The sequence below is a fragment of the Toxotes jaculatrix genome, chromosome 13, assembly GCF_017976425.1.
Source record: "Toxotes jaculatrix isolate fToxJac2 chromosome 13, fToxJac2.pri, whole genome shotgun sequence".
Taxonomy (NCBI): domain Eukaryota; kingdom Metazoa; phylum Chordata; class Actinopteri; family Toxotidae; genus Toxotes; species Toxotes jaculatrix.
In genome coordinates this window covers 7,739,447-7,766,299 of record NC_054406.1, presented here as the reverse complement: position 1 = coordinate 7,766,299, position 26,853 = coordinate 7,739,447, and the positions used below count along the sequence as shown (strand labels likewise).

Here is a 26,853-nt window from a genome sequence, read left to right as displayed (position 1 = left end):
CAACACACACAAACACTGGGCATCACTGTCAAACCACTGGAAGATGCTGCTGCTGTATTTACAAGCCACATGAGAAACGAACATAGTTTCTTAAAAGACATTCACATCCAAAATGATGAAAATGTCTTTTTCTTGTTTATTTACTTAATATTTATATATTTTTACAAAATAAAAAAAATATATGAAACAAAAAGCTAACAAGTCTGCAAGGATTCGAGAAAGAAAAGGAGAAAGCCATCGAACAAACAGGGACTACAGTACTTGTGTTTTTTTTTTTTATATATGTACAAGACAAGTTTATCCATTTAAATTTTTTTTTTTTTAAAACGCACAGTACAAAAAGAAAAAAAATAAATCACTGACAAAAAAAACCCATAGTACAATTCTGTCCATCAGTATTCAATGCTGCAGGTTTCCTTACAATGTCAGGGGACAGGTGGTGGAGCGGGGAGGAGGTTGGGGGGAGGGTGGGGGCCTCAGAAAAACAAAATAACACACACTGGAAGGCAGACTGGGTGTGTATTGGCCTTGGAAATTATTCTCAATATCTCTTGCAGAATAGGTGCGACCTTTATGCAACATATTTATAATTCATGGGCACAGTTACTGTACAAGTGTTGGATAATGAAAAATCCTGTGCTAGGCAAAAAACAAAGCACAGTACACAACCACGGCCCCTGTGTGTACAAACATGCATGCAGTCACATGACAAACACACTTTCCTCACAGTCCAAGCCAGTGAGCTCGCTTATATGTCTTTATATATAATATATCTATATTTGGTAAAAAATAAACTTCACAACTCTACCAATTTAGAGAATTGTTTCTTCAAACTTAAAATGACATAAAAAAAAAACATTTAACAGCAATTAATTAAACTACTGTGTTTGGATATTTTATGTGGGAGGGGAGAGTTTCCACCAAAATTAAGGAGTGGGGAGTTGAGGGTGAGAAATACAAAACCAGCCTGTCCCCCCACCTTCAGATATTACTTCATTCCTCCCCATCAGCAAGAAAGAAAAAAGGGGAAAAAGACAAAAAAAAGGAAAAAAAAAAAAGAAAAGCACAGGAAATGTTCATTCTTTTAGAAAACAGTTCTATGTTACATACAAGTGAAAGAAAAAGGGGTGGGGCGGGGGGATTAACATGTTACAAATTCCCAACACTCAATATTTCACCTCTTGATGGTGTATTTCTATAACCATTTAGCTCCGATCTCCTCTCTCTTCTAAGCCCCTCCTGTCCCTCCCACCCATCCATGCATCATTACAGTGCTTGTTCTCTCGGCACAGCACCTCGTCTGACCGCAGTCAGAGCTGCAGGAGTGCTGGGCCAAGAGACTGGGGAGGGAAATCTCTGCAGGAGGAAGAGGGAGTTTATATGTGGAGACTGTTTGCGGAAGGAGTGATGAGCCCCCTCCTAGCTTCTGTCAACAGTGGGGGGGCCCCGACAGCAGATGTTAGTTTGCCCCCCAGTTGTAGCTGTTGTATGCTGACTTGTTGATTTGAGACTTCTGCTGAATGGAGGCGTTCTGGCTGCGCTGTCCAGAGCCGCTCTGTGGGGAGAGGAGAGAGCTGTCACATCATGCCATGTGTTCACGACAGAAGTACACAAACACAACAACATAAGGATGTACATTACCTGTCCGTCCTGCTGCAGGTGGTGGTGCAGAATTTGAGAATGGGGTTGTTGGTGCGGTGCCAGGATGTGCATGAATGGGGCCGGGGCGTAGCCAGCGGCAGCCGGGGGGTTGATGGGTCCCCCACTCCCTAAAGCCGAGGGCAGGCTGAACGAAGCTGCCGGTGTGCCGGTGTGGAAACCCTGCTTCTCAAACGACTGCAGGAGGAGGTGAGCCAAAAAAAATTCAAACTATATTTGGTTTGTTTCAGTGACTAAAATTACCAAAAAAAAGATGAATGAAAAAAAAACATTTTAATGTTGGAGGGGAAAAAGGGGAGAGCTTGGAATATTTATCTAAACATTGGAGTGTTGTAATTACCTGCGTCTTTGTGTAAACAGACCCTGAAATATCTGGTACCCCTGTGTTGCTTGATGTTACAGAGACTCCTGCAGACACAGAGGAAACAGGAGACAAACTAAATCAAAAAACTGGTAAAATTAACATATAAAAGGACCATGACCAGCCACATGGTTATAATGAGATTCTAAGCAGCATAGTTGCTAGATAGTGTACTAACAACAGGGAATCTAATACCTATAATTCTAAATACACTTTAGATATCTGTATGAGCACTTTCTCCAGTTCAAGCATCTGAGAAAAAAAATCTTTTCAAAAACAAAAGAAAATCCTGGGAAATTTCAGGTATGAATATCTATGTCAACAGAAGTTCATAGATGATTTCAGTAGAATTTCCCTTTAATGAGGACAGTGAAGAGAGGCAGGGTGAGGGGATGAAGAGGGATGAAGTGAGGTGGAAGAGGGAGGAGGTGGTGTAGCAGCACATCAGTTCCAGTCAGCCACAGTGGATTAAGTCTGACTGTATCTGGTGGTTACTGCTCAGGTTGGTCTGGCACACACTGACCCCCTGTATCGCCATGGAGACGCAGAACAGGGTCAACTGGTGTGCAGAACAAGATGGACTCTGGACAGGAAAAACTTATGTCTAGTGGCATTTTCATGACAAAATGTTAGCACCTTAAATAATAGTCCAGAACTCCATATGTATTCAGAGAATATTCATATTTGAAAAGCTGGAATCAGTAAATTAACAAAATCGTTTCCAATTTTCTGACAAATCACATAATTGATTAACCATTCTAACTCTGTATACAATCTTTTGGCAGTCATGTTTTAACTGATTTTGACAGCCTTTGTCTAAAATACTTGTGATGCACAAGATCGATGCAAATGAAGCAGCACAGTAGATCTGCATGTTATCTGCGCCATACAATCACGAGGTAATCATCAGCAACACTCAGGATTTCAAAGTCACCAATTAAATGAAAAAGAAAAAACTATAGGCTTTATAATGATGACCCCCCCCCCCCCCCCCAAAAAAAAGAAAACAATGAAATGATTTGCTCTTGAGGAATAACTGCCACTCCATAAGCAGAAAAACTTCAAGGTCAGTGCCATGTCCTTCCGCCGTCTTGCTTGGGTACACAATCTCTCAATTCTCATGAAATTTGTCATGGAAATGCCACAGTATAACACTCCAAATATCAGTGCAGAAATACTGATAATCAAACCCTCAAGCACATCTTTACACAGCAAATTTGTTTTCATTCCGGTGCCCGGTGTGAGTGGTTGAGTGCAGCCGCTTTTGATGAAGCTCTTTAAACTGAATATTCCCACACTGCTCTTACTCTGTTAGTCACTGTTTTGTTTTTGATCAAGAATTGCAGACATCTTATTTCCCTCTCCTGGGTTTTAACCTACTTCACCCACAGGACAGTGAGCTTGTTACTCTGGAGACGGACATACCAGCAATGACAACATGAGTGAAGAGCAAGCAACACAGATGGGGAAAATGGGACAGCATCAGCCAGAATAACTCATCATCAGTTAATGGCAGTCACAGCTCGCGTGAGCTGCCACATTTTTGTTCCTAAACCTGATAATTAAGCAACATAACTGTCTGTCAACATAAAAACCAGACTGAATTGATGATGAGTTACCATGGAAGACAACAAGTAAGAGACAGAATGGCAGACAAGGCTTGTAAGAGAGGCAGGCTGCATTGGACGGTCTAATAGCATATGTAGTGATGGGTCTTCCCACAGACGCAGCTCATCAGCGATGAGGCAAAGGAACGAGAGCAAAGAGGGGGAGAAGGATGGTTGGTGACACAAGGAGGAAGACGGGAGGGACAGGGTTTTTTTTTCTTTTCTTTTCTTTTTTTTTTTTTTTTTTTAAATTTGGCATGTGGCGGCACTCACCGACTCCAGGCCCGGTGACAGAGCTGGCTGGCTTGTTTTGTGCAGAAGCGGCAGCGGCCACGGCAGTGCCGTATCCGCCCTTACAGAAATCCCCACTCCCTGAAGCCTGGCCCACATCCTCATAGCCTGCAACAGTCAGACACACAGCCGCAGCCCACAGCGTTAGACACACCAGGCAGGGGAGGCAGACCTGCCTCAAGTAGCATTTGCAAATAAGTCATAGCGTTTGATTGAAACTGTGTACCACATGGACAGGTTTTACCAAACTGTGACAATACAGATGGTGTCAAGTCCTATAGGACACACACTAAACTAAGATCTGAATACTCTGCAGTAATGATCTGAACTTTGACACCAACTGCATTGTCCTGTGTGGCAAAGCCTACCCATCCAGTACAGCAAGCAGGTCAGATTCAACGCTAACCGTCATTTGCAAGTACTATTTGACCCAAGTCTGAGGGGAGGAGGTGGGGGAAGTGAGGGGGCAGGCAGGGTCTGTGTGTGGGAGGGGAAGGCGTGGGGGGCGGGGGGTGGGGGAGAGTGAGCTTGAGTTGGGTGATGGCAGAAAGCAGCAGATGGTGCAGCTTAGAACAAATAGGTGTTGCACATGTGACCAAAGGTGGATATTGAGTGATGAATTAAAGTTTGAAAATAAATAAATAAATAAATAAATAAATAAATACAGCATCACTGAAAAAGAAAAAAAAAAAAAAGTGTAAAAGGTGATGGAGCAGATACCAGAAGGCCACTGGCCAAATATTAAACTGCTGAAAGAATATAGGCTCAAAGAGGAGTCGCATTAGGAAATGTGAGAGGATGACGGGTGCTCCATTTGCTGATGTGTTTAAGATGAACATGTGTGTGCAGGAGATGAGGTGGATGGTGAAGCCCCTGGGCAAAGTCCACTTTCTGACATGAGCAAAGCAAGCCGTGGAAGACAGCAGGAGACCGATAATCTAACCCCTGTTTAAACTGGTACAGCCAGGCACCGCTGATCACGTCTGTCTTATCTTTTCCATTAGGTTTAAATGGCCGTCCCATATATTTCATCATGAGAAGCCATTTAATAAAAGTGACATCATAAAACAGCTGAATTATTGAAGCATGTTCCTTGTTCCGTGTGTGTACACGCAATGAAAACTGTACAAGATGCAGATGTTTTTCCCAATAGACACATCTAAACCTGAACATGAACCATGCTCACGGTCAATTGGAAAACATTTCGTTTAACTCTGAGGTCAACAGTTCAAGTGAGAATCAATAGACAGGAACGTTTTTTGATCCATTAACCACCGCCCTGACACAAGCATAACCAACGCCTTTACACAAGCATCGGGATTATGCTTGCAGATGCTGCAAAGCTCAAATGAAATATGCACTCGGCACCAATGTGAAATCAATGGGCTCATTGTAAGAATCAGCACAGAGTTATTGGTATGCAAGTATACAGAGCAGGACCTGCATGACCCCTCTTAACATGCCATTTCAATACAATTTAGTGCCTCTCACCAGTGCTGTATCCATGGGAACCATAGCCACTAGCCTGCTGGAAAGGTGTGGCTGATGCATTGACGCCGACATTCACACCGTGCTGCTTTGACGAGGTAGGAGCCACCTGGGCAAAAAGAAAACATGGTATGTAATTTCATCATGTTAGCACGGAGAAAAAAAACAGAAACTAAACAGCTTTGACTAAAGCGGGATAAAGAGAAAGGTCATGGAGGTCATCAAATTCTTGTTTTCTCACCGGAAACACAGCAGGTCCGTACTGGAAGGTATTGGGCAGGCCTGGCATGCCAGTGTAGTATGGGAGGCTTGTGTAGCTGTAGCCAGGTGGCAGCGCCGGGTTGAGGAAGGTCTGCTGTGTGGTGTGGTGTGTCTGGGTCTGGTTCTGTTGCGTCTGAGCTAATGTGGTGGCTGGAGCCGGAGATGATGCATCACCTCGACCAAACTTTGATAAGTCACCTGCATGGGAAAGGACAGAGAGGGAAATTACTATATGAAAGTATAAAGACGGCAGGTGAGAGAAAGAAAATCGTCACGTCTCGGGTAAAGAAAGGACATAAAGAAGAACAGTGTTTTGGCTTAGTTGGCGAGATGTTGAACCATTTATGTGCTGGATCAAATATTACTGGCTAATCATCACCAAAAATTAATTATATTTATCCCACTGCCTTTGATCTTTGTAACAGAGCATGCATTCATATCATATCCCTGACAGCAATATACACTTAATACTGGAATCATGTACATAAAAGGCATTTGACCAATACGATCCTGATAATGTGTGACCACAGGTAGGTTCACTGTCATCCTGCCAGAGTCAGGTTTCTATCAATAAGCACAAAAAAAGGCTTAGAAAGCTCAATACCCTACTACATTTTTGACACGTTCAGTCTTTGTCAATTGCTTCTTTTTCAGTAAGCACATACAATTCTTCAGTGTGCTGAACAGTAAAGTCAACCTTTCATAGATGCAATTGTTAAGTGGACGGCTCACCAGAATAAGGGTTGCTTGTCAGGCTGCCCTCTCTGCCAGTCAGTGCTGTTGTGGGGGTTGCAAAGGGGATGCTGTAATAATCCTGAGGAGAGAAAAATGTTTTCGTTTTTTTTTTTTTTAAATAAAATAAAAAGCCAGACCATGAACCAATGAAGTGTGACTTGTTAATTATGTTATTATTGCAGCAGTTGAACACTCACCAGCGGTATTCTTGTCTGCAGCATCTGTAGGTCATCATAGCCGTACACCTGAGGCTGAGACGAAGCAAGAAATGTGCCAGAAAATGGTGTTACTAACTATGTACTAGTAATAATAATGCAACTCAAATAACATGTAGTAAGTGCAGGTAAAGCTTAGAGACTGCATTAGGATTGTTGTGAGTCTGTCATGAGCTTACAGGGTAGGCGTGCAGTAGTCCCGGGGCCATGATGTAGGGGTTGGGCAGTAGAGGGGGCACTCCGGGTGGCAGGTTTGGAGGTGCTTTCCCTGTATACACAAGACGATGTTAAATATAGAGAATGTATTGATTTTCTCTACAAGCAACTTTGTACAGTGAAAACATATCCTCTTATTTGCCAGTGTAAACTCAGGGCGTCAACTAAAGGAACACAGAGCAGGGCTGTGGGCAATCAATCATTCAAATCGCAGCCTATTACAGTCTCAGGTAAACATGACGATTCTGCAACATTTCAGTTTTTGTTACATCAAACCAAATGCTAATAATTTCTCCCTAATCTGCATCAATAAATGACAAGACACCATGTAACCATGCACCGGCAGAGGGAGCAGGGAGGAAAACAACTAACATGTGTGAAAGAGAGAAAAAAAGAAAAAAGTTTCAGAGAACAAGCAAACTGAGAGCAAGATGAGTCAGAATCATGGAAACCCCGCCGGTGATGTTGAGGAAATGGAAACCAATTCATCTATCCCCAGACAAATACACTGTGCTCTTATCAAATAAAGGGTCACAGTGTGTTGTCTTTTTTTTTCCAACTCAGAGACTGAAACATTTTAAGCAGTCTTTTGGTGTAGCTGCAGCACTGCAGGGTAACACCACACATAACACATACAATCATCTAAAGCTACCTCCGCAAAATACAATAACATGAGGCTATCAAGACAACAGTAACTTTCCAGAAAAACCCTGCCACCTGACCACAGAATCAACAGTTACAGTTATGCTTCACCATAACTCTAGAAAAATAAATAAAAACAAGGAAATTAGAGAGCCAGTGGTTGTGTTTACATCTAACCTGAGGATGCTGCAGAGCTGCGTGTGGATGAGGAAGCAGCTGAAGAGGGAATGGCTGAAGCCGTTGTGGAGACTGAAACTGTGGTGGCTGCTGCAGCTGGGGCACCCATGGAGGCAGTGTTGAGGCCCATGGCCAGGCTGCTGACGGGGCCGAGGCCGGAAGGGGCCGAAACTGTGGCAGAGCCCACTGAGGAGGCCTGAGGGGCCCCTAGGGACACCTGCGCAGCAGCAGCCACTGAGGAAGAGGAGGAGGGGACCGATGAAGACGGCACGGCTGAGACAGAGGAAGGGAAGGAGGAGGAGTGCAGGCTTGAGTCACCGTCTACGCTGGGATGCTGTGAGATGAAAGAAGTGAGAGAGAAAGATGCAGTCAGGACTGATGAAATTACATTTCCATTAGAGTGAATGGACATAATGTGTCTGTCTGCCATCACAGGAAATGCAGCTTTTAAAAATTCTCACAGAGATGGGGGGAGATACACTGTACTGCATAAGCATGTAACACAGCCATGCTTTGTCTAGTTAAAAACCACATTTAAAATGTGCTATTTCAACAGTCTTAGAAAAGCAAAACAAAATATACAAGATCCACATGATAGGTTCTGGTATTAATATGAACATAAGCATAAAGTACTAACCAGTAAGCTTGAGTTCGATGTCCGGACTGAAGATGGAGCAAGGCTGTTCTGTTGTGATGGGTGAGAGCTGCAAAAATTACAGGAAGGTTCAGAACACGTTTCACCTATCACCCAGTCACATCATATTTACTGATATGTAGGTTCGCCAAAAGGTCATAACCTAAGCAATTAGTTAATTTCCTACAATATTAGGTGTGTTAATTTAGCTGCATCTCACTTGTTGTGTTGAGGAGGGGGAATGGTGCTTGGAGGCAGGTCTTCGCTGTGCCCCAGGGCGCTTAGGGATGTCTGATTGGATGTAGTTAACAAGGAGGCAGGGCCTGAGCCGCTGTCTGTCAAAGTGCCCATGCTGGAGACAGATGCCGGTGTGACTGAATCAGAGGTTGATTTGACTGATACTGCAGAGCCCGCTGCAGCTGAGGAGAGAGTGATCCGGAGAAGTGTTTGTGAGAGTGTGTGTCGCAAATGTCGACGATTCCAACAGTATTTGTTAGAAAAAAAAAAAGCTCTGTACATAGACGCTTACCTTCCACGGATTGCGTTGCTTGTATTGAACTGAAGCCATTCTGTAAAACCAACAATGAAGGTGAGCTCACAGGTTTCTATGGAAACAGGCCATTGATAAGAAGCTGAAGGGTGGTGGGCTCTTGGAAACAGTCACCAAGAAGCTTGTTTGATATGCAGAGCATTTTAACTACAGGTCAGGTTTGAAACCAGTAGTGCATTACAATGAGGGCAACCTAACAAAACAAAGGAGCTTGAACAATGAGTGGATAGAGTAACACCATCTGCACTGAGTGTGCAGTTTATTAAGAACACCTGCTTCTTCCACCATTTTAAAACTTGAGTTCACGTAAATGAGTTCAGCAATGAATCTGGAATAAAGGGTTTCACCCAAACTAGAAAATAAACTCTGAGACCCCTTAAAACATGCATTATACAAAAAGGGTGTTGAATTCAATATTTGAGGGGGGGGCCTGATATTTTTACAGAACACATAGTACTACAACATGTACTTTTTAACTGGGCTTTTTACTGTGCAATTCCAAGATTGTATAAAGGCCTGTGACTCTGATGATTTGACTTTGTGATATGTGTGGCGGTCTATAGATTTACACTGTGTTCAGACAGTCTTTAAAGTTAGACATTTACAGCAGGAGACATCTGCATTAAACCGAAAGCCCTTCACCAGTACTGAAGACCACGAGGGGGTTAAGCATGTTGTCCACACTGGCCTTCCTCTAAGCACTATGCTAACTTAATACTGTATTAAATGTTTCATTAGTGTAAGTGAAAAAGAGGGAAGCTCAGGCCTTACCTTGGGCTGCATATCCTTCTGAGGGGAGGAGGAAACTGAAGGGGGGTAGCGCCGTGTCTGAGGTGCTCTCTGATCGTACAGGTCCATCTGACTGGAGTTGGAGAGAGCTGGAGTCGACTCACTGCAGATTGTAATGGTATTGACAAGACCAAGTTTGACTGTGTTCTTAGAGAACAAACAGTGGTTTTGACTTGGTCTGAAATCTGGTGGTAACGACTAAACTACCGCTTTTTAAAGACTGGAACATGTAAGCACTCCTAAGAAATGCTGCATAAGAAAATAGAGAAACTTCAAGTGCCAAACGCCCAGCCATTAGAAAAATGGCATAAAAACAGACACTTTGCAAAAGTGTGTTTCTGGTTGTACCAACCTGCTGGGGCTTGTGTAAAGACTGTTCTGAACCTGGTTGGCTGGCGTTGTGGTACTAGGTGTGGACTCGTACTCTGGTAGAACTGGTTCTGACCCAAACTGCAGCGCTCCAAACTGAAGATTGAGGCCTGAGATGTCTGTTGAGCCAGGCATCTCCACTGCCATTGCTGGAATCTGAAGAAGATCAGGGGCATTTTTTGAGTTGGCTCAAATACTGTTCCCAGTATTCCCTCTTCAAACTCAAGTCCAAGGACCAAAGGTTTGATTTCCACACACACACATAAGACATCAGATCTCACCACAATACAAAAAGCAAAACCAGTCACGGCAGGATGAATGTCATACAATTACACAGCAACAAGTTTCAACAAGGTGGCTGTTTTCCTTCAGAGAAGGTTCAAAAGTCACTTTGAGCAGTATAATGCGAGTCTGTGAGCGATATTTCAAAACTTTCAAAACGCCTGTCAATGCAGAACTTTCTAAAAGAAAAACTGTAATTTGAATGTTACCTTTGTTGTAATGGAGGTCCTCTTCTTCTGTTGTTTGAGTTTGTGTTGCTGCAAAGGCAGTGGACTGGAACCCTGGGCGTCTGAAGAACTTGGAGAAACTTGCTGACCTAGAGACGGGACCGCTGCCATTTTGGGAAGGGAGGAAGCAGGCGGAGGAGCCACATGGGGTGAGGATGTTGTTTGTTGGGGTAAGGAAGAAGATGAGGAGACAGAGGAGGAAGGAGGCAGGCCTTTGTCCTGCAGGAAAACATCCAACATGGACGAGGTTGAGGTGGCGGCCTGGTAGGGCTGCCGCTTCGTAAAGGGCGTATGGACCGCAGACTCCTGCTGAGTCTTCATATCTGAACAATGAATGAGGGCAGAAAGTTAGGACAGGACAGAAAACTGAGGAAGCAGTTCAGATTGATCTACATTACTAAATATGAGAAAGGTAAATACAGTACACATTATCCTCAACATACTCAAGTCAACTGAACAAGTGTTTAGTTTGACTGACAGTAATTACAATAGGGTGCCATCTCACCGTATTGTCCCAGTGAGGTGGCACTGGTGTCCCAGGATGAAGGGGTGGTGTTGGGAGGTCCTGTCTGGGAGTGCTGGGCTGCCAGCTGGGCCAGTGCCTGGGCTGTTTTATACTGCTCCAGGAACTGAGAGCCAGTGGTCCCTGTGCTGCCTCCTTTAGGGTCACCCACATCCCCAAAACCCTTGCTCAGCATGCTGACCTGCAATGTTGGTAGATTATGAGACACTGTTATAACAGTAATGCAAATACTGCTGCTACAATGGTGAAATTACAACATGATCTCATGGCCCTGTGATTTTCCTATGTGGTTAGGGAGTGGTTGAGATATAAAAGATGAAGGGCAATTTTGCATCAGTAAGCAAACCCTAAGAGCCAGGATGCAAACATCTGCATAATTAAAAAATGCTTCAGTATTTTTTTTTTTTTTTTGGTGAGTCTCACCATGCTGTGCTGGGTGTAAGGGGTGCTGGAGGATGTTTGGGAGAGTGGCACCCCTTGCTTGGAATTGCTGAAAACCAGTGACTGGGACAAGGAGGGAGGCTGGGTGGCTTCCATAGGGGGGTTTTCTGTCTCTGAGGAGGAGGATGGTGGAGTCTTCCCCAGGAGCACCGCAAGGTCAATCCTATGGTAAGGAAGAAAAATTAAATATGGAGAGTGGACATTTAAAAACTGATGGTGTCAACTGAACCTTTACTTTCACTACTAAAGTAATTATTTTATAGCTGCAAATGCTGGTAATTTTCAATTCAGTTTCAGCGATAAACTATTTTTAATGATGAACTGCCTACTGTCACCCTAATAACTGTAAAAATCATTTGCTTGCTTGCCAACAATACGTTTTATTTCTATTTCCCAGTTCTGATGATTAAGCTTTGGATGATCAAGTCAAATACCACACTGACATGATACGCCCATTAAAAGTGAGTGGCCTGACAAAGTCACAGCTCCAGCTGAACAAGTAAAACAGTGAAGCCAAGCAAACACAACCAGTTCCTGGAAAAGCAATTTGCTGGAACACGTTAGACTGATAAAGTGCAAAAATGATCCACCTCTGTCCTTTGGTGATGGTAACATTCTCTTGAGGCAGAGGCATGGACGCCACACTGGAAGCGGTGAATATCTTGGTCTCTGAAAGCTGCAGAGGAAGATGGAAAAAGTTGGATGAAGACAAAGTTGGAGGGGCAAGAGTACACAACAAAAAGAGGGCTGCTCCTCCATCAGTGAAACTGTGCTGAAATCTATGATGACTTCAGATTTTTTTTAAGAAGTGCTCACATAATCTTATATTTAAGAGGTTGAGGTCAGAAACACTCACATCCTCATTCCAGTCCTCAGTGCCCCACTCCTCTGTGGCAGTCCTCCAGGCACCTGTGAGTCAAAGAGAAACCGTTCAATACTATTGTGATGAGCAAAGAGAGCTTCAAACAGAATAAGGAATGCATAAAAACAAGAGGAGTGAAGACTGGTTTACCAGGAGCAGAGTCAAACTTGGGTGGATAATTTGTTCCCTCTCCTGCAGAGTATTCCAACCCTGGAGACAAAGACAGAGGTGAGGAGATCAAAGTTGAATGCTTTGGAAAGAGATGACTATCCTTTGTTCACACAGACATCTGGACATAAAGATCTGGTAGGAATACAGTATGTCTGGGGATTTGGGTATTTGTGAATAGCTTGCATGCTTGATGAAGAAGGCTTCTACATCCAGCATCTAAAAACGAGTGTCCTTTGAACGCATGCAAACCTTCCTTTCATCTTCAGCAGAGCTTTTTGGGATGCCAAACAACTTTTTAAATGGCTTGGATGGTAAACAGATGCTTCACTGATAGGATTAACTTCTCTGATTGGAAGACATTTCTAAATCAACTTACTAGCTCCCTCTTCAAGCTCCATGTTTCCCGTGTTGTTCCAGGTGCTGCCTCCTCCATAGTTTTCTTCTGTCTGGGCTGGCTCCGCATAATCAGCAGGGTTGAATGTTCTGGGAAAGACAGTAATAAAAAACAAAAAAAAAAACAAAAGTTGAGTTGTGCTCAGAAGTGAGTATATGCACTGACCATTTTCAAAAACATCAGCCACAGTTGGGAGCTCACACACAAAAATCTGGGGTCCAGGTCAAAGTTTTGGAAAGGGTAAGCAGAAGCAAATTGCTTACTGGTATAAATCACTACCGAGTTCAGTTGGTTTTCAGTGCATCAGTAATGTTTTGATTAAGTCCCCAGCATTACTGATTACTCATCACTAGGGGGTTGTAGAACAAAGACAGGAGGAGGAAATGACATGAGACTGAAGTGAAACAAGTACTTTCTCTGAGAGTTTGTGCAGTGAATACATGCAAATGAGGAGGAGTAGGCATCTAAATACTATTTTTGTTGTTCCCCAACAACTCTTTCCTGATATTGCACGTCTCCCTTTAATTTGACACGTCCGTGTATGCTGAAAAAGTTACAGCAGGTGCAACCTAGCAACATGACAGAGTACAACACTTTTATTTTTTTGAGTAAAACTAAGCCAAGAAGCTTTCTTTATTTGTCTAAGATCCTTCCTGTTCAACTCTGAGGACATGTATGGCTTGTGCAAACATCAAATTTCAGGCGGGTCATATCCATTTAATATGCTATGAGTAGAATGAGAAGTAACACTTTCTGTTTGATTAAGCCTTGTTTTACATCGTCCCAAAAGTCTCCCTAAAGAAAACAAGAATAACAGACACACCAGAGGCGAAGCACTCACCTCTCACCTCCTGCAATATCATATCTGGGCCCCTTATCAATCTGGCTTTAGAGGAAAAATAATGGCAACAATTACAAGAAGCACAACAAAGTAAAAATAGAACACTTTTGCTTTTCAGACCACAATCCAGAGCAGCAGCGTAAGCAAAATGCGTTTGATCTACCTGTGCCAGAACTGTAACAAACACTCTACACCTGCCAGTCACTCTTCTAGGCAAGGCAAGGCAGTGTGCTTTTAGTCATGGTGGGTCAATACACAACTCAAGAAACCCGAGTCACCAGAAGTATACACAACCACAAACACAAAGTGTTGCTAGATCATAGAGGTTACGCATGAGTAAATGTAGAAATCCTTTTCACTGATGTGGTCTATCTGCAGTCTTTCGTTTGGTCTCTTATTTTCTTAAAACTGTCTAATGGAATGATTTCACTCGCTTTCACTGCTTTCTCTTTACATAATGATGCATATACATAACCTTAACCAGCATAATATTAAACTGTCTCAAAAAATAAAACCTCTTTCCAGGAGAGTACAAATAACTTCTACAGTTTTTGCAGCTGTGTCAAAAAAATTTCAAAGGGCTTATATATGCGCACTAGGAGATAACTGTAAGGAAACAACAAACTGGGACTCTTCTCAGCAAATTCAAATGCATAGGCTGCAAACAGTTACCCCAAAGAAACAGCACTGCAAATGAGCCAACAAATGCTGTGGTACAGCTGAAAACAACTGGCTACATAATGAATGGAGCTGTGTTCTCTCGTTCTTAGCAAAATCTAGTCACAGCCCTCAACATCTCTAGTTACACCAGGCAACATCAGGAATGGATAAGGTTGATAAACGCAGCCATGTTACATGCAGCAGTCATGACCAATGCCACACTGGATGCGACATTACAGTGTGTGTAACAATCTGAAGGACAGTGAAACAGGATCAGTTTAATATAATTCATAAAATCATGGCTGGACTAACTGATGACACTTTATAAAATACACAGGCAAAATATCTGTATTTTCCTAAAAGATGAAATATAGACAGCGGAATTACATTTAAAAATACCATTCTAAGAAAACTAAAGAAAATTAATATGTCTGAGATTCTTGAATCCAGGATGGTTTCTACATCTAAAAATCACCAATATCCCCTTTGAAAACACCAAAAAAACAGATCTGAGCTGCCAGTGTCACTGCACCACTAGTGAGGTAGTAATAGCTTACCCATAAGGGAGTATGCTTGATGACACAGATTACTGGTTAACTTCGATTTTCTAGTTAGTGTGTCTATCTGGCTGTGTTGTCCAGCTAGCATTATTCATCAGTGTAGTTACTGAATACGTCCTTATTCCTCTTATTCACTGAATGAAAATGAGAGTGAATGTGCGTCTGAGATTCTTGGAAACACGTTTTCTGCATTTACAAGCTACTACTGAAATGTTACGCTCTGGAAATAAAAACAATATAAACTGCTGTATTCGGCTAAAATCCAACACTGAATTCATGATCAATATTCCTCCTATCATTACAGTCATTTCAGGTTAACACCAACTTTGAAACAAACCCCTTTGATCAGCCTTTTCATCAGTAATGAAGTGTGGTACTTGTTTCCCTTAAGAGCTCACATGCTAACATTTTAAGCAGAGGTGAATGGCACGAGCTGCCTTCGCATCATTTTGAAAGCTCTAGCACAACGTACCAGTATGTCAACACACACACAGCCTTCCACTACCATCTTATCACACAGAAAAAGCTGATTAAATATCTTATCTGCTTAAAGGCTGCTTCCTATAGAGCTGTGCATACCTCTTTAAGTCATGTGTTTAAATGACACTGAAGCCAAGCCAGTAAACTGTGTCTGTTAGCAACAAGAAGCAAAAGTGATCACACAGCTGTTGTGTGGTGTGAGGTTAGGTAAAATGAAAACACCTCAGCTGGCAATACATGCAACTGCAAGAGGAATGCTCACCCTCAAGCTCTCAACACACAACAAAAACACACTTTCTTAGAACCAACATTAAAAAAATATATAAAATGTTCCTTTGAGACATGCAAGTCAATATCTGGTACAAATATGCTTAAAACTGTAGGACATCTTCACAGAAGATCCCTCAAAGACTCATAAGGTTTTGTAATCTTATAAGTATTGTGTGCACCACCACCTGAACAAACTTGTTTCCCGCAGCAAAGCACCCCTACCTTCTGAGCCTCTGTGTACAAATATATGTATTTATGGCACTGCTACAGTAGCTCTGAAGTACATATTCAACACTCGTTTTAGTAAGAGAGAAAATAACATTAAGCCTTCTCTTGGGAGGAAGCCACTCAGCCCTTGACCTCCCCAGAGAAAGCTACATTATGTTACATGCACTACTTTAACAGACCCCAAGCAGATTTCAAAATCTATAACCTGCAGTGTAATATCACATTATGCCTGACTGCTTGTCATCAAAGGCAGGAAATAGGCAAAGACGACTGCACCGCTGTCCATTAAATGACAACAAAATGAATTGAGAATGCCACCACAGTTGAGAGAAGTACTTCCTCTGTTATGACATCTACTCGTCAAACTGCCAGTATAAGATGCCAGCTCATCAACTGACATGTTATTAACTGCACGCACACACAACCACACACACAGAAACTGACACAGAACTGGCAAAATGCAAACTGAACAATGCTGAAGCACAGGGCCAGAGAGCAGAGACTGTAAAGTTAGCCAGTGGCGTCCCTGACGCCCCTCTAAGTGGGTCTATCCAAATTTCACTCTAAATGAAATGTTTAAACACCATGCGCTCTCTCTGAAGAGAGATATTCGGCCCACGCTGTTCCATCTCATTGGCTGATGTATGTCCTCCCTCCTTTGGATTAAGGCTAAACAATAGGCTGGGGTCCTGCTCTCTGGTGACCATGGCAACAGGTAAACGTGGAACAAAAGGTCCTCTGGTTTTAGGCAACGCAGGTGTTCCCTTACCCCATGCCCTGTGCTGAAAATCTGCCTCCTCGCCGTCCAGATACTCCTGGGGGGGACAACGAAAGCTTACTTCAATTTCTTAGTTTGACAGCTATTGTCACAAGAAAGAACAGCAGCATTTAGTGTAAAAAATAAAACCCAAGGGACCCCCTCGTTTTGATCGGATACATTTCCTTCACCAAGGAGTTTGACTAAAGATTATTACAGCCACTTACCGACAGTACCCCTTCCTCTGCCTCTTCCCCTTCGGCCTCGCTCTGCACCTCTTCCAGCTACTCCAGCCTTGCCACCGTCCAGGCCATTCTCCTGACCACGAACTTGAGTTAAGAGCAGAGACAATGACATCAAATGTAGACACAGAGCAGCAAGTAGAGTAAAATAATCATTTGCGGTAAAATGCCTCATAGTTTAGAGATGTCTGTCAGTTGCTTGTCCCGCACACAAGGGTCTACTTGTGTGCTGCAACTGACTAGATGGTAACATAAGACATAAACAAAGAAACAACAACTGTAACATAAAAAGCTATTGCTGTGCTGGGAGAGATGGATCACACAACTGCAAACTTGTAAATAGCCCTGGTCTAGCAGACTTTAGTTCCATGGAAAAAGGGGACAATGGAACTGACTTCTGACATGTTGATCTCCATCTTCAAACCAAGATGAGCTGTGATGCTACTCTGAATAGTTTGCCGGCGTTTTCATGCAGGTGATTTTTTTTTTTTCAAAAGGCTCCCCATTTTTCACAGGATCAGAAAAACAAAAGGCTCCTCTGTAATTTCGTGGAACCTGTGCAGCTGTTCTATTCTTAACGTCGTCTAACAACCAAACATTTTCTCCTCCCTCCTTGCTTTAATAGCCTTTCATTGATGAACAACTGAAGGACTTTAATTTTGAAGGCACTACAAGCAGTACAGCCCTATTTAGGAGTCCTACACGACTCCGGTTTGCTCACAGGAGAACAAATTATATTTGGAAAATCAGAGTATGTTCCAAAATATACTTTTTGCATATCTTTGTCAATAGATAAGTTTTAAATATAGCATGGAATGAATGGTCAAAGATGGTGCAGCCATAATAAGATGGTTAGATGTAGAATGTTATATTACAGCAGTCTGGAAAACCTCAAACTTGTAATCAAGATAACATGACATAATGAGCCATCCCTGTAGTATACAACAAGGCATTCTCTGCCTGCCTCAAAAACTCTGGTCAAATTTAGTTATTATGCAGGTATCTCACCCATATGAAAACATGTGTCAAGTGCATGGAGCTCTCTCTCACAGATAAATTTGGTGACACCACAAAGCCAAAAAGCAGTCAAAGTAAAAACACAGCAGACTTAAACTAGACAACATGAAAACAGTGCACAAAGGAATCTGTCTGGAATATAAACAGTTTGGATTTAGAAGCATTACTAAAAAATAAAAAGCATAAACCAGCAATAAAGGCGTAGCAAACACTTACACTCTCGTCCCCTGCTGGCTCCACGGCCCTTGCGTGGAGCTCCACCCCGACGACGTGCTACATCTTTCTCTCCTCCTTTCTCCCTGTTCTCTTTTCCTTCCTCTCCAGTCTCTGCTTGGCTACTCTCCTTCTGGCCTGACACTCCTTTCTTCTTACCCACCATTTCCCAAGAGTCCTTTGGAAGAAGTAAAGACAGTACCACAGTGTTGTCATGTCAATGTACTGCTGGTCTTATTGACTTTGTAAGTCATTTAGATAGCAAATACTGAAAAAAGTGAGGCCAGTTTAAGTGTATCTGAAGATCACTATAATGGGACAGCTAAAACATAATCCAATCATAATCCTGAAAAGAAATGTATATGCAAACACAACGATGACTTGGGAAAACTGAGTGGTCAACTAGTGGGTATTTAAAAAAAAAAAAAAAAAATTCCACCAGGTGAAGTCTATGTCCTTGCTACTTAAAGTAGTGTGGGCTGGATGTGGCAGCAGCTTCTTTAAATTGCAAAGCGAAAACAAAAACAAATTCTGTTCCCCTTGTCTGTAAATTCCCAGCAAGCCATATTGAACCAGCCCATTTCTTTCTCCACTGAGCCCGGATCTTGACAATCCGAGCAGCTGACAACCCTTTATCAGGTCTGTTTAATGTGAGGTACATTTCCACTCCTCTGGATTCAATTTCCCACCATGTTCTACTAGTTACACTTATATTGAAGCTATGGGGGCTAATGTAGTTGGTCCTTAGTTATGCACTTGATTAATGTATTCACCTCTTGTACCATGATGTCATGACATGCTGTGACAGTAATACATTCGAGGATTAATTTTTCTTAATGGGTCAGAGAAAATATACAGGGGACATGCAGAAGCACTAACCAAAGGGAGAAGTACAGCAAATCTGTTTACACTGAACTTCTTTATGCACCTTTTTACCTTTATATGCTGCTAACTGTTAGTTTGTTACCATAGTTACCTAACCTAGTGTAGCCCTGATTTCTCCAGAACCTGGCCCACACAGCGTTAAGCCCTCACACAAAGCCAATACTCACAGTGTCTGGGCTACCCTCCAGCAACACGTTAATGGCTCTGTTGACATCCCCGTTGCAATCGTGCAGTGCGATCATAGACTCATCCTGGTCCTTGCCTGTGATGTCGATCAGCTGGAAAAGATAGAGTGCCATGATGAGACACAGACATGACCCCTGGCTGACACCCCTGGCATCTTATTTATGAAAACACTCATCTAAAGAATATTAAAAAAAAAAAATCATATCTGAGGATATACCAATATGCAAAAGTAAACATATTTTTAAAGCAGTAGGAAATATGTGAAATAAAATGTAATTCTGTTAAAAGATTTCAGATTTCAGTAGGAGGTCAGAACACAAGGTTAGCTACAGAACAACACACCTGCTACCAGCAGGGATTCGACATCTTGTTGAGGACACTTTAGTAGCTTGAATACAAGGTTCATTTTGCATAAAGTGACTTCTTTCACTTTCTCTGAATTTTTTTTTAAAGCCACATTGGTAAGATTAAGAGGTTATCTGGCTTGAGCACAGATAAGTACTGAATTGTATGACAGCTGAGCAAGGGCAGTTGTTTAGTTTGTCTGCAGCATGAATCTGCTGAGATTCATTTAATAACAGCAGGGTGGCACCTCAGATTTCTGACTGCTTGATACAAGCACAACACAATAAATGGTCCAAAATGGCCCTTTGCTTTGCCCCTTGCTTATATCTGAGGCAGAAATTGAGGATGAAAAGGAAAATACACATTTCAAGCATTGTTCCCCATCATTGCGCTACTTAATTAACATATTTTAAAGTCACACAGTTCACAGTATAACATGACTTTAACATATTCCTTTCTTGAGACTGATATGATTCCACAAATCAACAAAATCACAACCTTAATACAATGCACTGAATGCTGTGTCACTTTACCATTTTCAAATGAGCACAAAGAATTACACAGGAAAGCTGAGTGTGGAGGAATTGGGACACCAGGATGCTGTGCAGCTGCTCACCTGTTTGACCTTCTCTTCAAAGTCTGCATCATTGTGGTCTGAAATCATCTGGGCGAGTCGGATCTGCTCTGCGGTAGCCTGTTCCAAGAAGAGTGACACATTCAACATATGCGTCAGACAGGGGCACAAGCTTTGCTTTTTGTAGACAAAAAGTATGAACTCCTTTTAGGCATTTACAAAATCTCTTTAGGCTCTGCTTTAGGCTTACTCAACACTACATTTACATCAGTGTCTGTGGATAAGCAGGCGTCTTCTTGAAAAAGCAAACAAAAGCTGAACTTTTCATTTACAGCAGGACAGAAATATATCTTAATATTGTTACAGCATCACAATACCATATCATTTCCATAACCATCCTAAAACTATTATGTCTCATGTAACAGTAAGCACTTCCACCAGTGGCCACTAAAGATGTTCTTTAACTCTACAATCACCACACACACTTCAAGACCTGTCTAAATACTACATACCTGTCAAACTTTAGTGATGCTAGATGGTCAACAGATCAGTGACCAAGCTGATCAGTGTAGTTTAGCCTGTAGCTGTAATCCCAAAGGCTAAAATAAGGGATTCCCCTCTCGACTGTCAAAATGTAGTGTCAAATATATCCTGTAGTACATTCTTAGCTTTAGTCTACTTGAAGCTTGTCAAAAGAATAGAACATAAGTATATGTAATAGGGCTATAACTAACATAATTTCACATTCCCATACAGAGCATATTATGTTGAGCTACACATATGGTATTTTAAGTTTTACCGACTAATGTCGTCCCAATTGTTGGTGTGTGCTTTGTTAGCTTTGTAGCCAGAAACTTTGCATCTAACAAAAACGGGTAACATTTAGTACTACTTGATTTGCATACATTCAACCCTGGTGCAAATTATCTTCCATCTGGGCAATGTGACAGGTGGTAACAGTGAGGATACCTGAGGCCTCTGCTTGTGCTGTGTCTGGCTCTGTGTCTGGCCCTGTGTCTGCTCCCAGGTGCCCCGGGCTCGGTTCCCGCCCATGGACGTCATCATTTACAGTATATACAAATAACAGTATTTACAAAGGAATAACACCTAAGGAGAGAAAGATGAGAGAGACATTAAAGACCTGTGACTATGACCTACTTCTGTCATGTGCATATCTGGTACACTTAAATACTACTTCCTCAAACTGCCTGGTAGCTTATTGCCTAGTGGGGGGGGGGGCTCAGCGGTATCTAGAGGACACCATCAGTTTTGTTTCCAAGTCGTCTGGAAAACGTTGACAAAAGACGTTTTTCAGCTCCTTTCTAGGACAATGTCTCAAATCAAAGCTAGCTGCGGTTTTGATCCGGGAAGCTGGAGCGCCACGGTACACTGGGTGTAGTTGCATACCAGGGTTACAAGTGCCAAACGCTGGTTAACTTATTTACCTCATCAGAACATGATGCAACACTTTCTATATCAAAATAGCCTTGGCGGTGTTTCGTTAACCTATATTATGAAACGACATCATGTGATCACAACGCCAATGTTAGATCTACATTGAACTGGGTATCAAATGAAGAGTGAGAAGACATAAACACAGTTAAGTCAGGCAACTACGTTTGCGTTCAACGGCAAACTGTTAACCTTGCTATCGACAGCTACTCCTTAATCTTGCATACGTTACGTAAAACCTTGTTTGGACTAGCCCATAAACAAGCCTAAAGCCAGGCCCCACCGAAGATAGCCAATTTCCACTAGCCAGCCACATGGCCAAAACGCTAGCCAACTGGCTAATACTCGAGGGGAAAGCAATCAGCTTTCAAGTCTTGGTGGGCTTCCGCTTCTCACGGTTTCACCTCATGGCGACTACGAAGCTAACTTTAACAGCCGCTAGCTAATCAGCTAACTAAGTACCGATAACTGGTAGCACATCGTTGAGTTGTTAGCGTTAGCTGACTAAGCTTGATAGCCAACAAGTTAATTAGCTAATCAACAAATAGCGAGCAATGTAGCTTCCATGTCCGACCGGACAAACCCAAAACGCCCATGCCACTCCACTGCCACTAGTTGTCTGCTAACGACTGTTAGCCATGCTAACTCCACGAACTAACGTCGTTTCACACCGCTAGGAAACGTTAGCTAGTTAGCTTTGTTAGCAAAGCAGAAGCTTCATAAACTGAACCACTGCTCTGCAGCGTTCCCAATCAGTCTGCCCCAGGTGTAATCTGATTGCCGGGCTCTCGACATAGAAAACACCGAGGCTAATGGCAGGCCTGCAGGCCCCTAAAATGAAAATAAATAACAGGCGATACTGACCAGAAACCCGGCTCAATATTAGACACTGCTACACAACCGACCGACAAGTGGTCTCGTTGTCGACCTTCTAGTCGGATTTAGGACAGGATATAATTCCTGAACCCCAAGTTGATACAACTAAGTTGAGAAAATATAACGAACCGACTCGCTCACACAATAAGCGAGAGACTGAATTTACCTGTTTCTTTTCCACTCTGACACCACGGAGAGCTGCGTCACGTGGTTTACACAGCGCTTCGAGGAAACTGGACCCACAACATGTGATCACTCACTAATATAGTTTTATATCAGCACCAGAGTCATGACATGTCAGCGATGAAGATGCACAGGACAGATAAAAAAAAAAAAAACTCAGACTAAGAGTTAAAAAAAAGTCACTGATATTACAGTGAACAGGTTTCAACGTTTTATATAATATAAATATAGGTGCTCATGTACAAGCTTGAATAATAAATAGATATATTGAAGTAAATAGTGGTGTTTAGTCTATATGTATATTTATGTTTATACACTCACTATATTCAAATGACACAGTAATATATAATACCTGTTGTACATATAAATATCGTGATGCAGCTATGAAAATGCGGTTGAAAAAAAGAACTGTAAATAGTATAATTCAATGTTATACATTATGAAGTATGTTACTACAACTACTACTACCACTACAGATAATATAATAATAATAATGTAATAAATAATACAATACTAGGTGCAGCTATATTGTTGTAAAGTACTTGTTTCAGTACGTCAACAGTAAGGTCAATGAAATATTAACAATGATTATCCAGAATTAACCATTATGTGTTTGTTCATTTTCGAACAAGAAGGAACGAGATATTATAGAAAATATGTATTGTACAACTGAAAGCAGACAGCAGTAGAAATCTTTGGGCTAAACAAAGGATAACCATTTTATATGTACGGCATATAAATTAAACTACATGTAGGTTGTTTGACGTGACGGGCCCCTCTCACACAGTTATTACGGTAATTTGGAGCGTCGCAAATCTGCGGTCACTGTCGCACTCCCGGCGCATCGCTAACACAAGCGAAACTGCGTAATTTCATGCATGTTGTTGCTGTAAACAGAAAGGACTATTCGTAAGATCACTGCTTTGTTTTTGTTTTCTTTCTAGAAACATCTTTTCAAAGCTACAGCGTGATAAACACTTTCTCGCCTATGCTTCTCCGGTCACTTCAGAATGAGCCCCCAACTGTTAGCCACCAAGCTAATGTATAAACATAACGTTTAGATTCGTTGCTAGCAAGCTAATCGACCCGTGGATAAAGTGTACGCACGAACAGACAACATGGGAGATTCATCACCACTGTCAGGGGTGAATGTGGTTTTGGTAATGGCCTATGGGAGTTTGGTAAGCAGCTGCGTTACAGTTTTGGTTGCTAGCTGGCAAGCGCCCATTTAATGATGCTGAATTTGAAATCCTGTCCTGTTGCTTTTGTTTTGCGTGCAGGTGTTTGTACTGCTGTTCATCTTCGTCAAAAGGCAAATCATGCGTTTTGCCATGAGATCCCGTCGGGGACCTCACGCACCCATTGGCCACAATGCACCTAAGGTAAAGCGGAGCTCCTCTTTTATAAGCTTGTTTACCTCTTGTCAGGCGATATGAAGCAGTTCACTGTGTATTTTCTACATGCATTAATTTACAGGGTTTGAGGGAAGAGATTGACTCCAGGTTGTCCAAAGTCCAGGAGATCTGTTTCGAACCTCGTCTCCTATCAGAAGAAGACGACAGGCTGAAGCAGGGATTACAAATTAGTCAGTCACTTTTTCAGATGAGGTTATTGCCACCTGAATCTGTTCACACTGTACCTTTTATGCATAATCTGACAAAAACCTGTTTGTACTTCAAAGGTTGCTACAACTACCTGTACAGAATGAAAGCTCTGGATGCCATCCGTGACTCAGGTGAAGTATAAAAATTGGTGCTTTTTGATTCTGCAGGTCTATGTATAACTCTTCTAATCTTCAATCACATAACTGATTACATGATTTTCACACTCATCATCACTACGTTTCATATCCTCTTGTGGAAAAATGGCAGAAGAACAGTTCAAATACCTTTTCATCAAAAACAATCTTAAATCTGTCCTCCTTAACTTTGTTTTTGAAATAACATATTATGCTTTATGAGTTTACCAAGCTGTGCATTTTTGCAGGGATCCCAATTTCCCATTGAAATATAGAAGTTTCATCCTAACCTTCACTTTTTGTTTCTTCCTGTTTGGATCTCAGAAATTCCTCTGCAGGAGATAAGCCGCAGTCCCAGTGCATTCACAGGGCGCAACTTCAGGAATTGGCTGCTAGAGTTGCGCAACTCCCACTCTCTGATAAAGAGCAGCCACAGCGCACTCATTGACCGCTTGCTTGAGGGCTACGACAGCGCTCGCCATGGGACTGGGGTGTGTACAAGTGTTTTTGTGGCTGTGTCCGGAATCACTCCCTCACTCACTCATTCACCGGTTCCCACTCCCTAGATAATAGACACTGAATAGTTTACTCAACAGTGAGCAATGAATTTAGGTTTTGGACACTTGCTTATCATCACCATTTTGCGTCATCCCTGGCAGCTGTTGAGTGGAACAATGGTAATCTATATAATGCAGAGTGTTGTATTGTTACCAGAAAGTACTGTACATGGCATAGTAACTACTTCTTTCATTTCATTGTGGAATTTTTGAGGGCACTATATAGTGAATAAATGTACACGCTCACTCATTATAGAGGAAATAGGGAGTGATTTTTGGACTCAGCTCATGTGTGATAGAGATGGGTGGGTTTGCATAACGGTTATGTTATTAGCTGTTGTAACATGTTACTGATTTGACTTAAACTCTTTGTTTCAGGTGTTTGGGGAAGCAGAGTTTCTTGAATACCAGCAGGCTCTCAACGAACTAGCTGATGTGTAAGTGCTATCATGCTGGTCCAGACTTGACATTGTTGGTCTTGTTAAATTACTGGCACAGGGTGCGGTGCATGCTTTAGCATGTAGTCACCTCCACAGTTTTAAAAACTAAAAATCAAGTGATGAAAAAAGTCAGATTTAGAGAAAATCGTTTGATAGTTTACATGACCAGTCAGCTTTTCACTGATTCTTCCATCAAAATCAAACAAAATGAATGACTGACAGAATCAATTGTAGTCATTTTAAATGTGTATGTGTAAATGTATCCTGTGATTTGAGAAATACATATGAATGTAATGTAATCTGTACTGCAAAAACAGTCTTAGTAAAGAAATCAAACTGGCTGGCCATGTACCATTGGCCAGTGGTACATGTAAGTGAGCTTCAGTGTTGTAGTTTGCCTCAAATAACACACATACATTCAGTAAAATCTCTTCTCCCTGCCTGTTTTCTCTCTCCTCCCACAGGGTGAAGGCCTATTCCAGCACCACCAGTTTGGACCAGCATCACCAGTCCGCAGCCAAGGACCTGACAGGGTCTCCTGTCCGCAGCACTCCCTCCACCATCCAGGTCACCTACCTGCCCTCTACTGGCCAGCGCAGCAAGAGGCCCAAACATTTTTTGGAGCTCAAAAGTTTCAAAGACAACTACAACACACTGGAGAGCACACTGTGAAACGCTGCAGTTACAGACTGACTTTCAGAAAAAATGGCATGGTGTGTGAGCATGTGTACACAATGGTTACACAACCTACTGGGACTCAAAAAGTTGTAAAAGACTGTAACTTGGTTTTAAAATTGAGCTGTAAAACTGTGACCCACAAATTAAGTTTGGGAAAACTTCTCTAGTAAGTTCAGATAGGGGAATGTTCATTGTGAGAGGCTGTCATACATATTTTTCAAGTAATTTACAAGAAGTATACAGAAAATGTCCCAGGTCAGAACAATTGTTAACATATTGCAGTCACAAGCTCTTTTCTTCTCATTGTGATGAAGCCCTTATGTGTACATGTTACACCAAAGCCTTTGATTTTATTTTGGACCTAATGAGCGCGACAAATATGATTGTAGCCAACCTGGCAAGGTTTTCATCGTCATTTTTGTAAAAACAACAAGGTTAATGACAGATCACCTGGATCCATTTTTATTTTTTCTCTTAAGTCCAAATGTAAATATGAATGTATCTTTTGATTCATTATGTGTTTGTAGAGATGTAAGATATTTATATGGACAGTTATAACTTATTTAATTGATACAGTGTGATTTTTGTATCTATGTGAGGTTGAATACTTTTGTGGTTTGAGATTAAAAAAAAAAAAAAAAAAAAAAAAGACGACCAACCTGACCTCTTCTTCATATTCAATGTCCTTAATATCTCCACTAGGTGGCAGTACAAGGTTGTGGAGTAAAGATACAACAACGGAGATGATACAAATGCGGTTTGTAAAACTCCAAGTAC

General features: G+C 41.9%; 2 protein-coding genes across 7 annotated transcripts; one reads left to right on the top strand and one right to left on the bottom strand.

Moving 5' to 3' along the window:
• Positions 1-261: 261 nt before the first annotated feature.
• On the bottom strand, positions 262-22,751 carry ubap2l (ubiquitin associated protein 2-like). Of its 6 annotated transcripts, none has more exons than XM_041054185.1 (30): positions 22,647-22,751; positions 21,122-21,259; positions 20,195-20,272; positions 19,215-19,325; positions 18,166-18,340; positions 16,918-17,019; positions 16,703-16,748; positions 13,736-13,780; positions 12,877-12,983; positions 12,480-12,539; positions 12,324-12,376; positions 12,058-12,143; positions 11,450-11,630; positions 11,009-11,207; positions 10,486-10,826; positions 9,978-10,150; positions 9,608-9,728; positions 8,816-8,855; positions 8,507-8,705; positions 8,290-8,356; positions 7,653-7,986; positions 6,797-6,885; positions 6,600-6,653; positions 6,400-6,481; positions 5,648-5,865; positions 5,410-5,515; positions 3,901-4,026; positions 2,000-2,067; positions 1,642-1,836; positions 262-1,555 (listed from the first exon to the last, which is right to left on the bottom strand). In XM_041054185.1, the coding sequence occupies exons 2-30, from the start codon at positions 21,215-21,217 to the stop codon at positions 1,460-1,462; spliced, it is 3,648 nt and encodes a 1,215-aa protein (XP_040910119.1). In that variant the 5' UTR covers positions 21,218-21,259; positions 22,647-22,751; the 3' UTR covers positions 262-1,459. The 6 variants fall into 6 exon arrangements, with proteins under 6 accessions (XP_040910119.1, XP_040910118.1, XP_040910121.1 ...); XM_041054184.1 differs by lacking the exon at positions 22,647-22,751 and adding an exon at positions 22,469-22,616; XM_041054187.1 differs by lacking the exon at positions 22,647-22,751 and adding an exon at positions 22,469-22,616 and having other exon boundaries at positions 9,608-9,698.
• Positions 22,752-23,484: 733 nt separating this feature from the next.
• Positions 23,485-26,736, top strand: LOC121191834 (protein C1orf43 homolog). Its single transcript, XM_041053281.1, has 7 exons — positions 23,485-23,844; positions 23,944-24,045; positions 24,140-24,248; positions 24,345-24,398; positions 24,726-24,892; positions 25,337-25,395; positions 25,863-26,736. Exons 1-7 carry the CDS (start codon positions 23,782-23,784, stop codon positions 26,068-26,070), a joined length of 762 nt encoding a protein of 253 aa, XP_040909215.1. The 5' UTR covers positions 23,485-23,781; the 3' UTR covers positions 26,071-26,736.
• Positions 26,737-26,853: the final 117 nt, after the last annotated feature.

Excerpts from the sequence above, each read along its gene's own strand:
- LOC121191834 (XM_041053281.1), top strand. The coding sequence starts at position 23,782 with ATGGGAGATTCATCACCACTGTCAGGGGTGAATGTGGTTTTGGTAATG. Across the intron at positions 24,399-24,725 it reads GGATGCCATCCGTGACTCAG|AAATTCCTCTGCAGGAGATA; the intron begins GTGAAGTATAAA and ends TTTGGATCTCAG. Across the intron at positions 25,396-25,862 it reads CTCAACGAACTAGCTGATGT|GGTGAAGGCCTATTCCAGCA; the intron begins GTAAGTGCTATC and ends CTCCTCCCACAG.
- ubap2l (XM_041054185.1), bottom strand. The coding sequence starts at position 21,217 with ATGATGACGTCCATGGGCGGGAACCGAGCCCGGGGCACCTGGGAGCAG. Across the intron at positions 20,273-21,121 it reads AGCACAAGCAGAGGCCTCAG|GCTACCGCAGAGCAGATCCG; the intron begins GTATCCTCACTG and ends TTCTTGGAACAG. Across the intron at positions 10,151-10,485 it reads GGACCTCCATTACAACAAAG|ATTCCAGCAATGGCAGTGGA; the intron begins GTAACATTCAAA and ends GATCTTCTTCAG.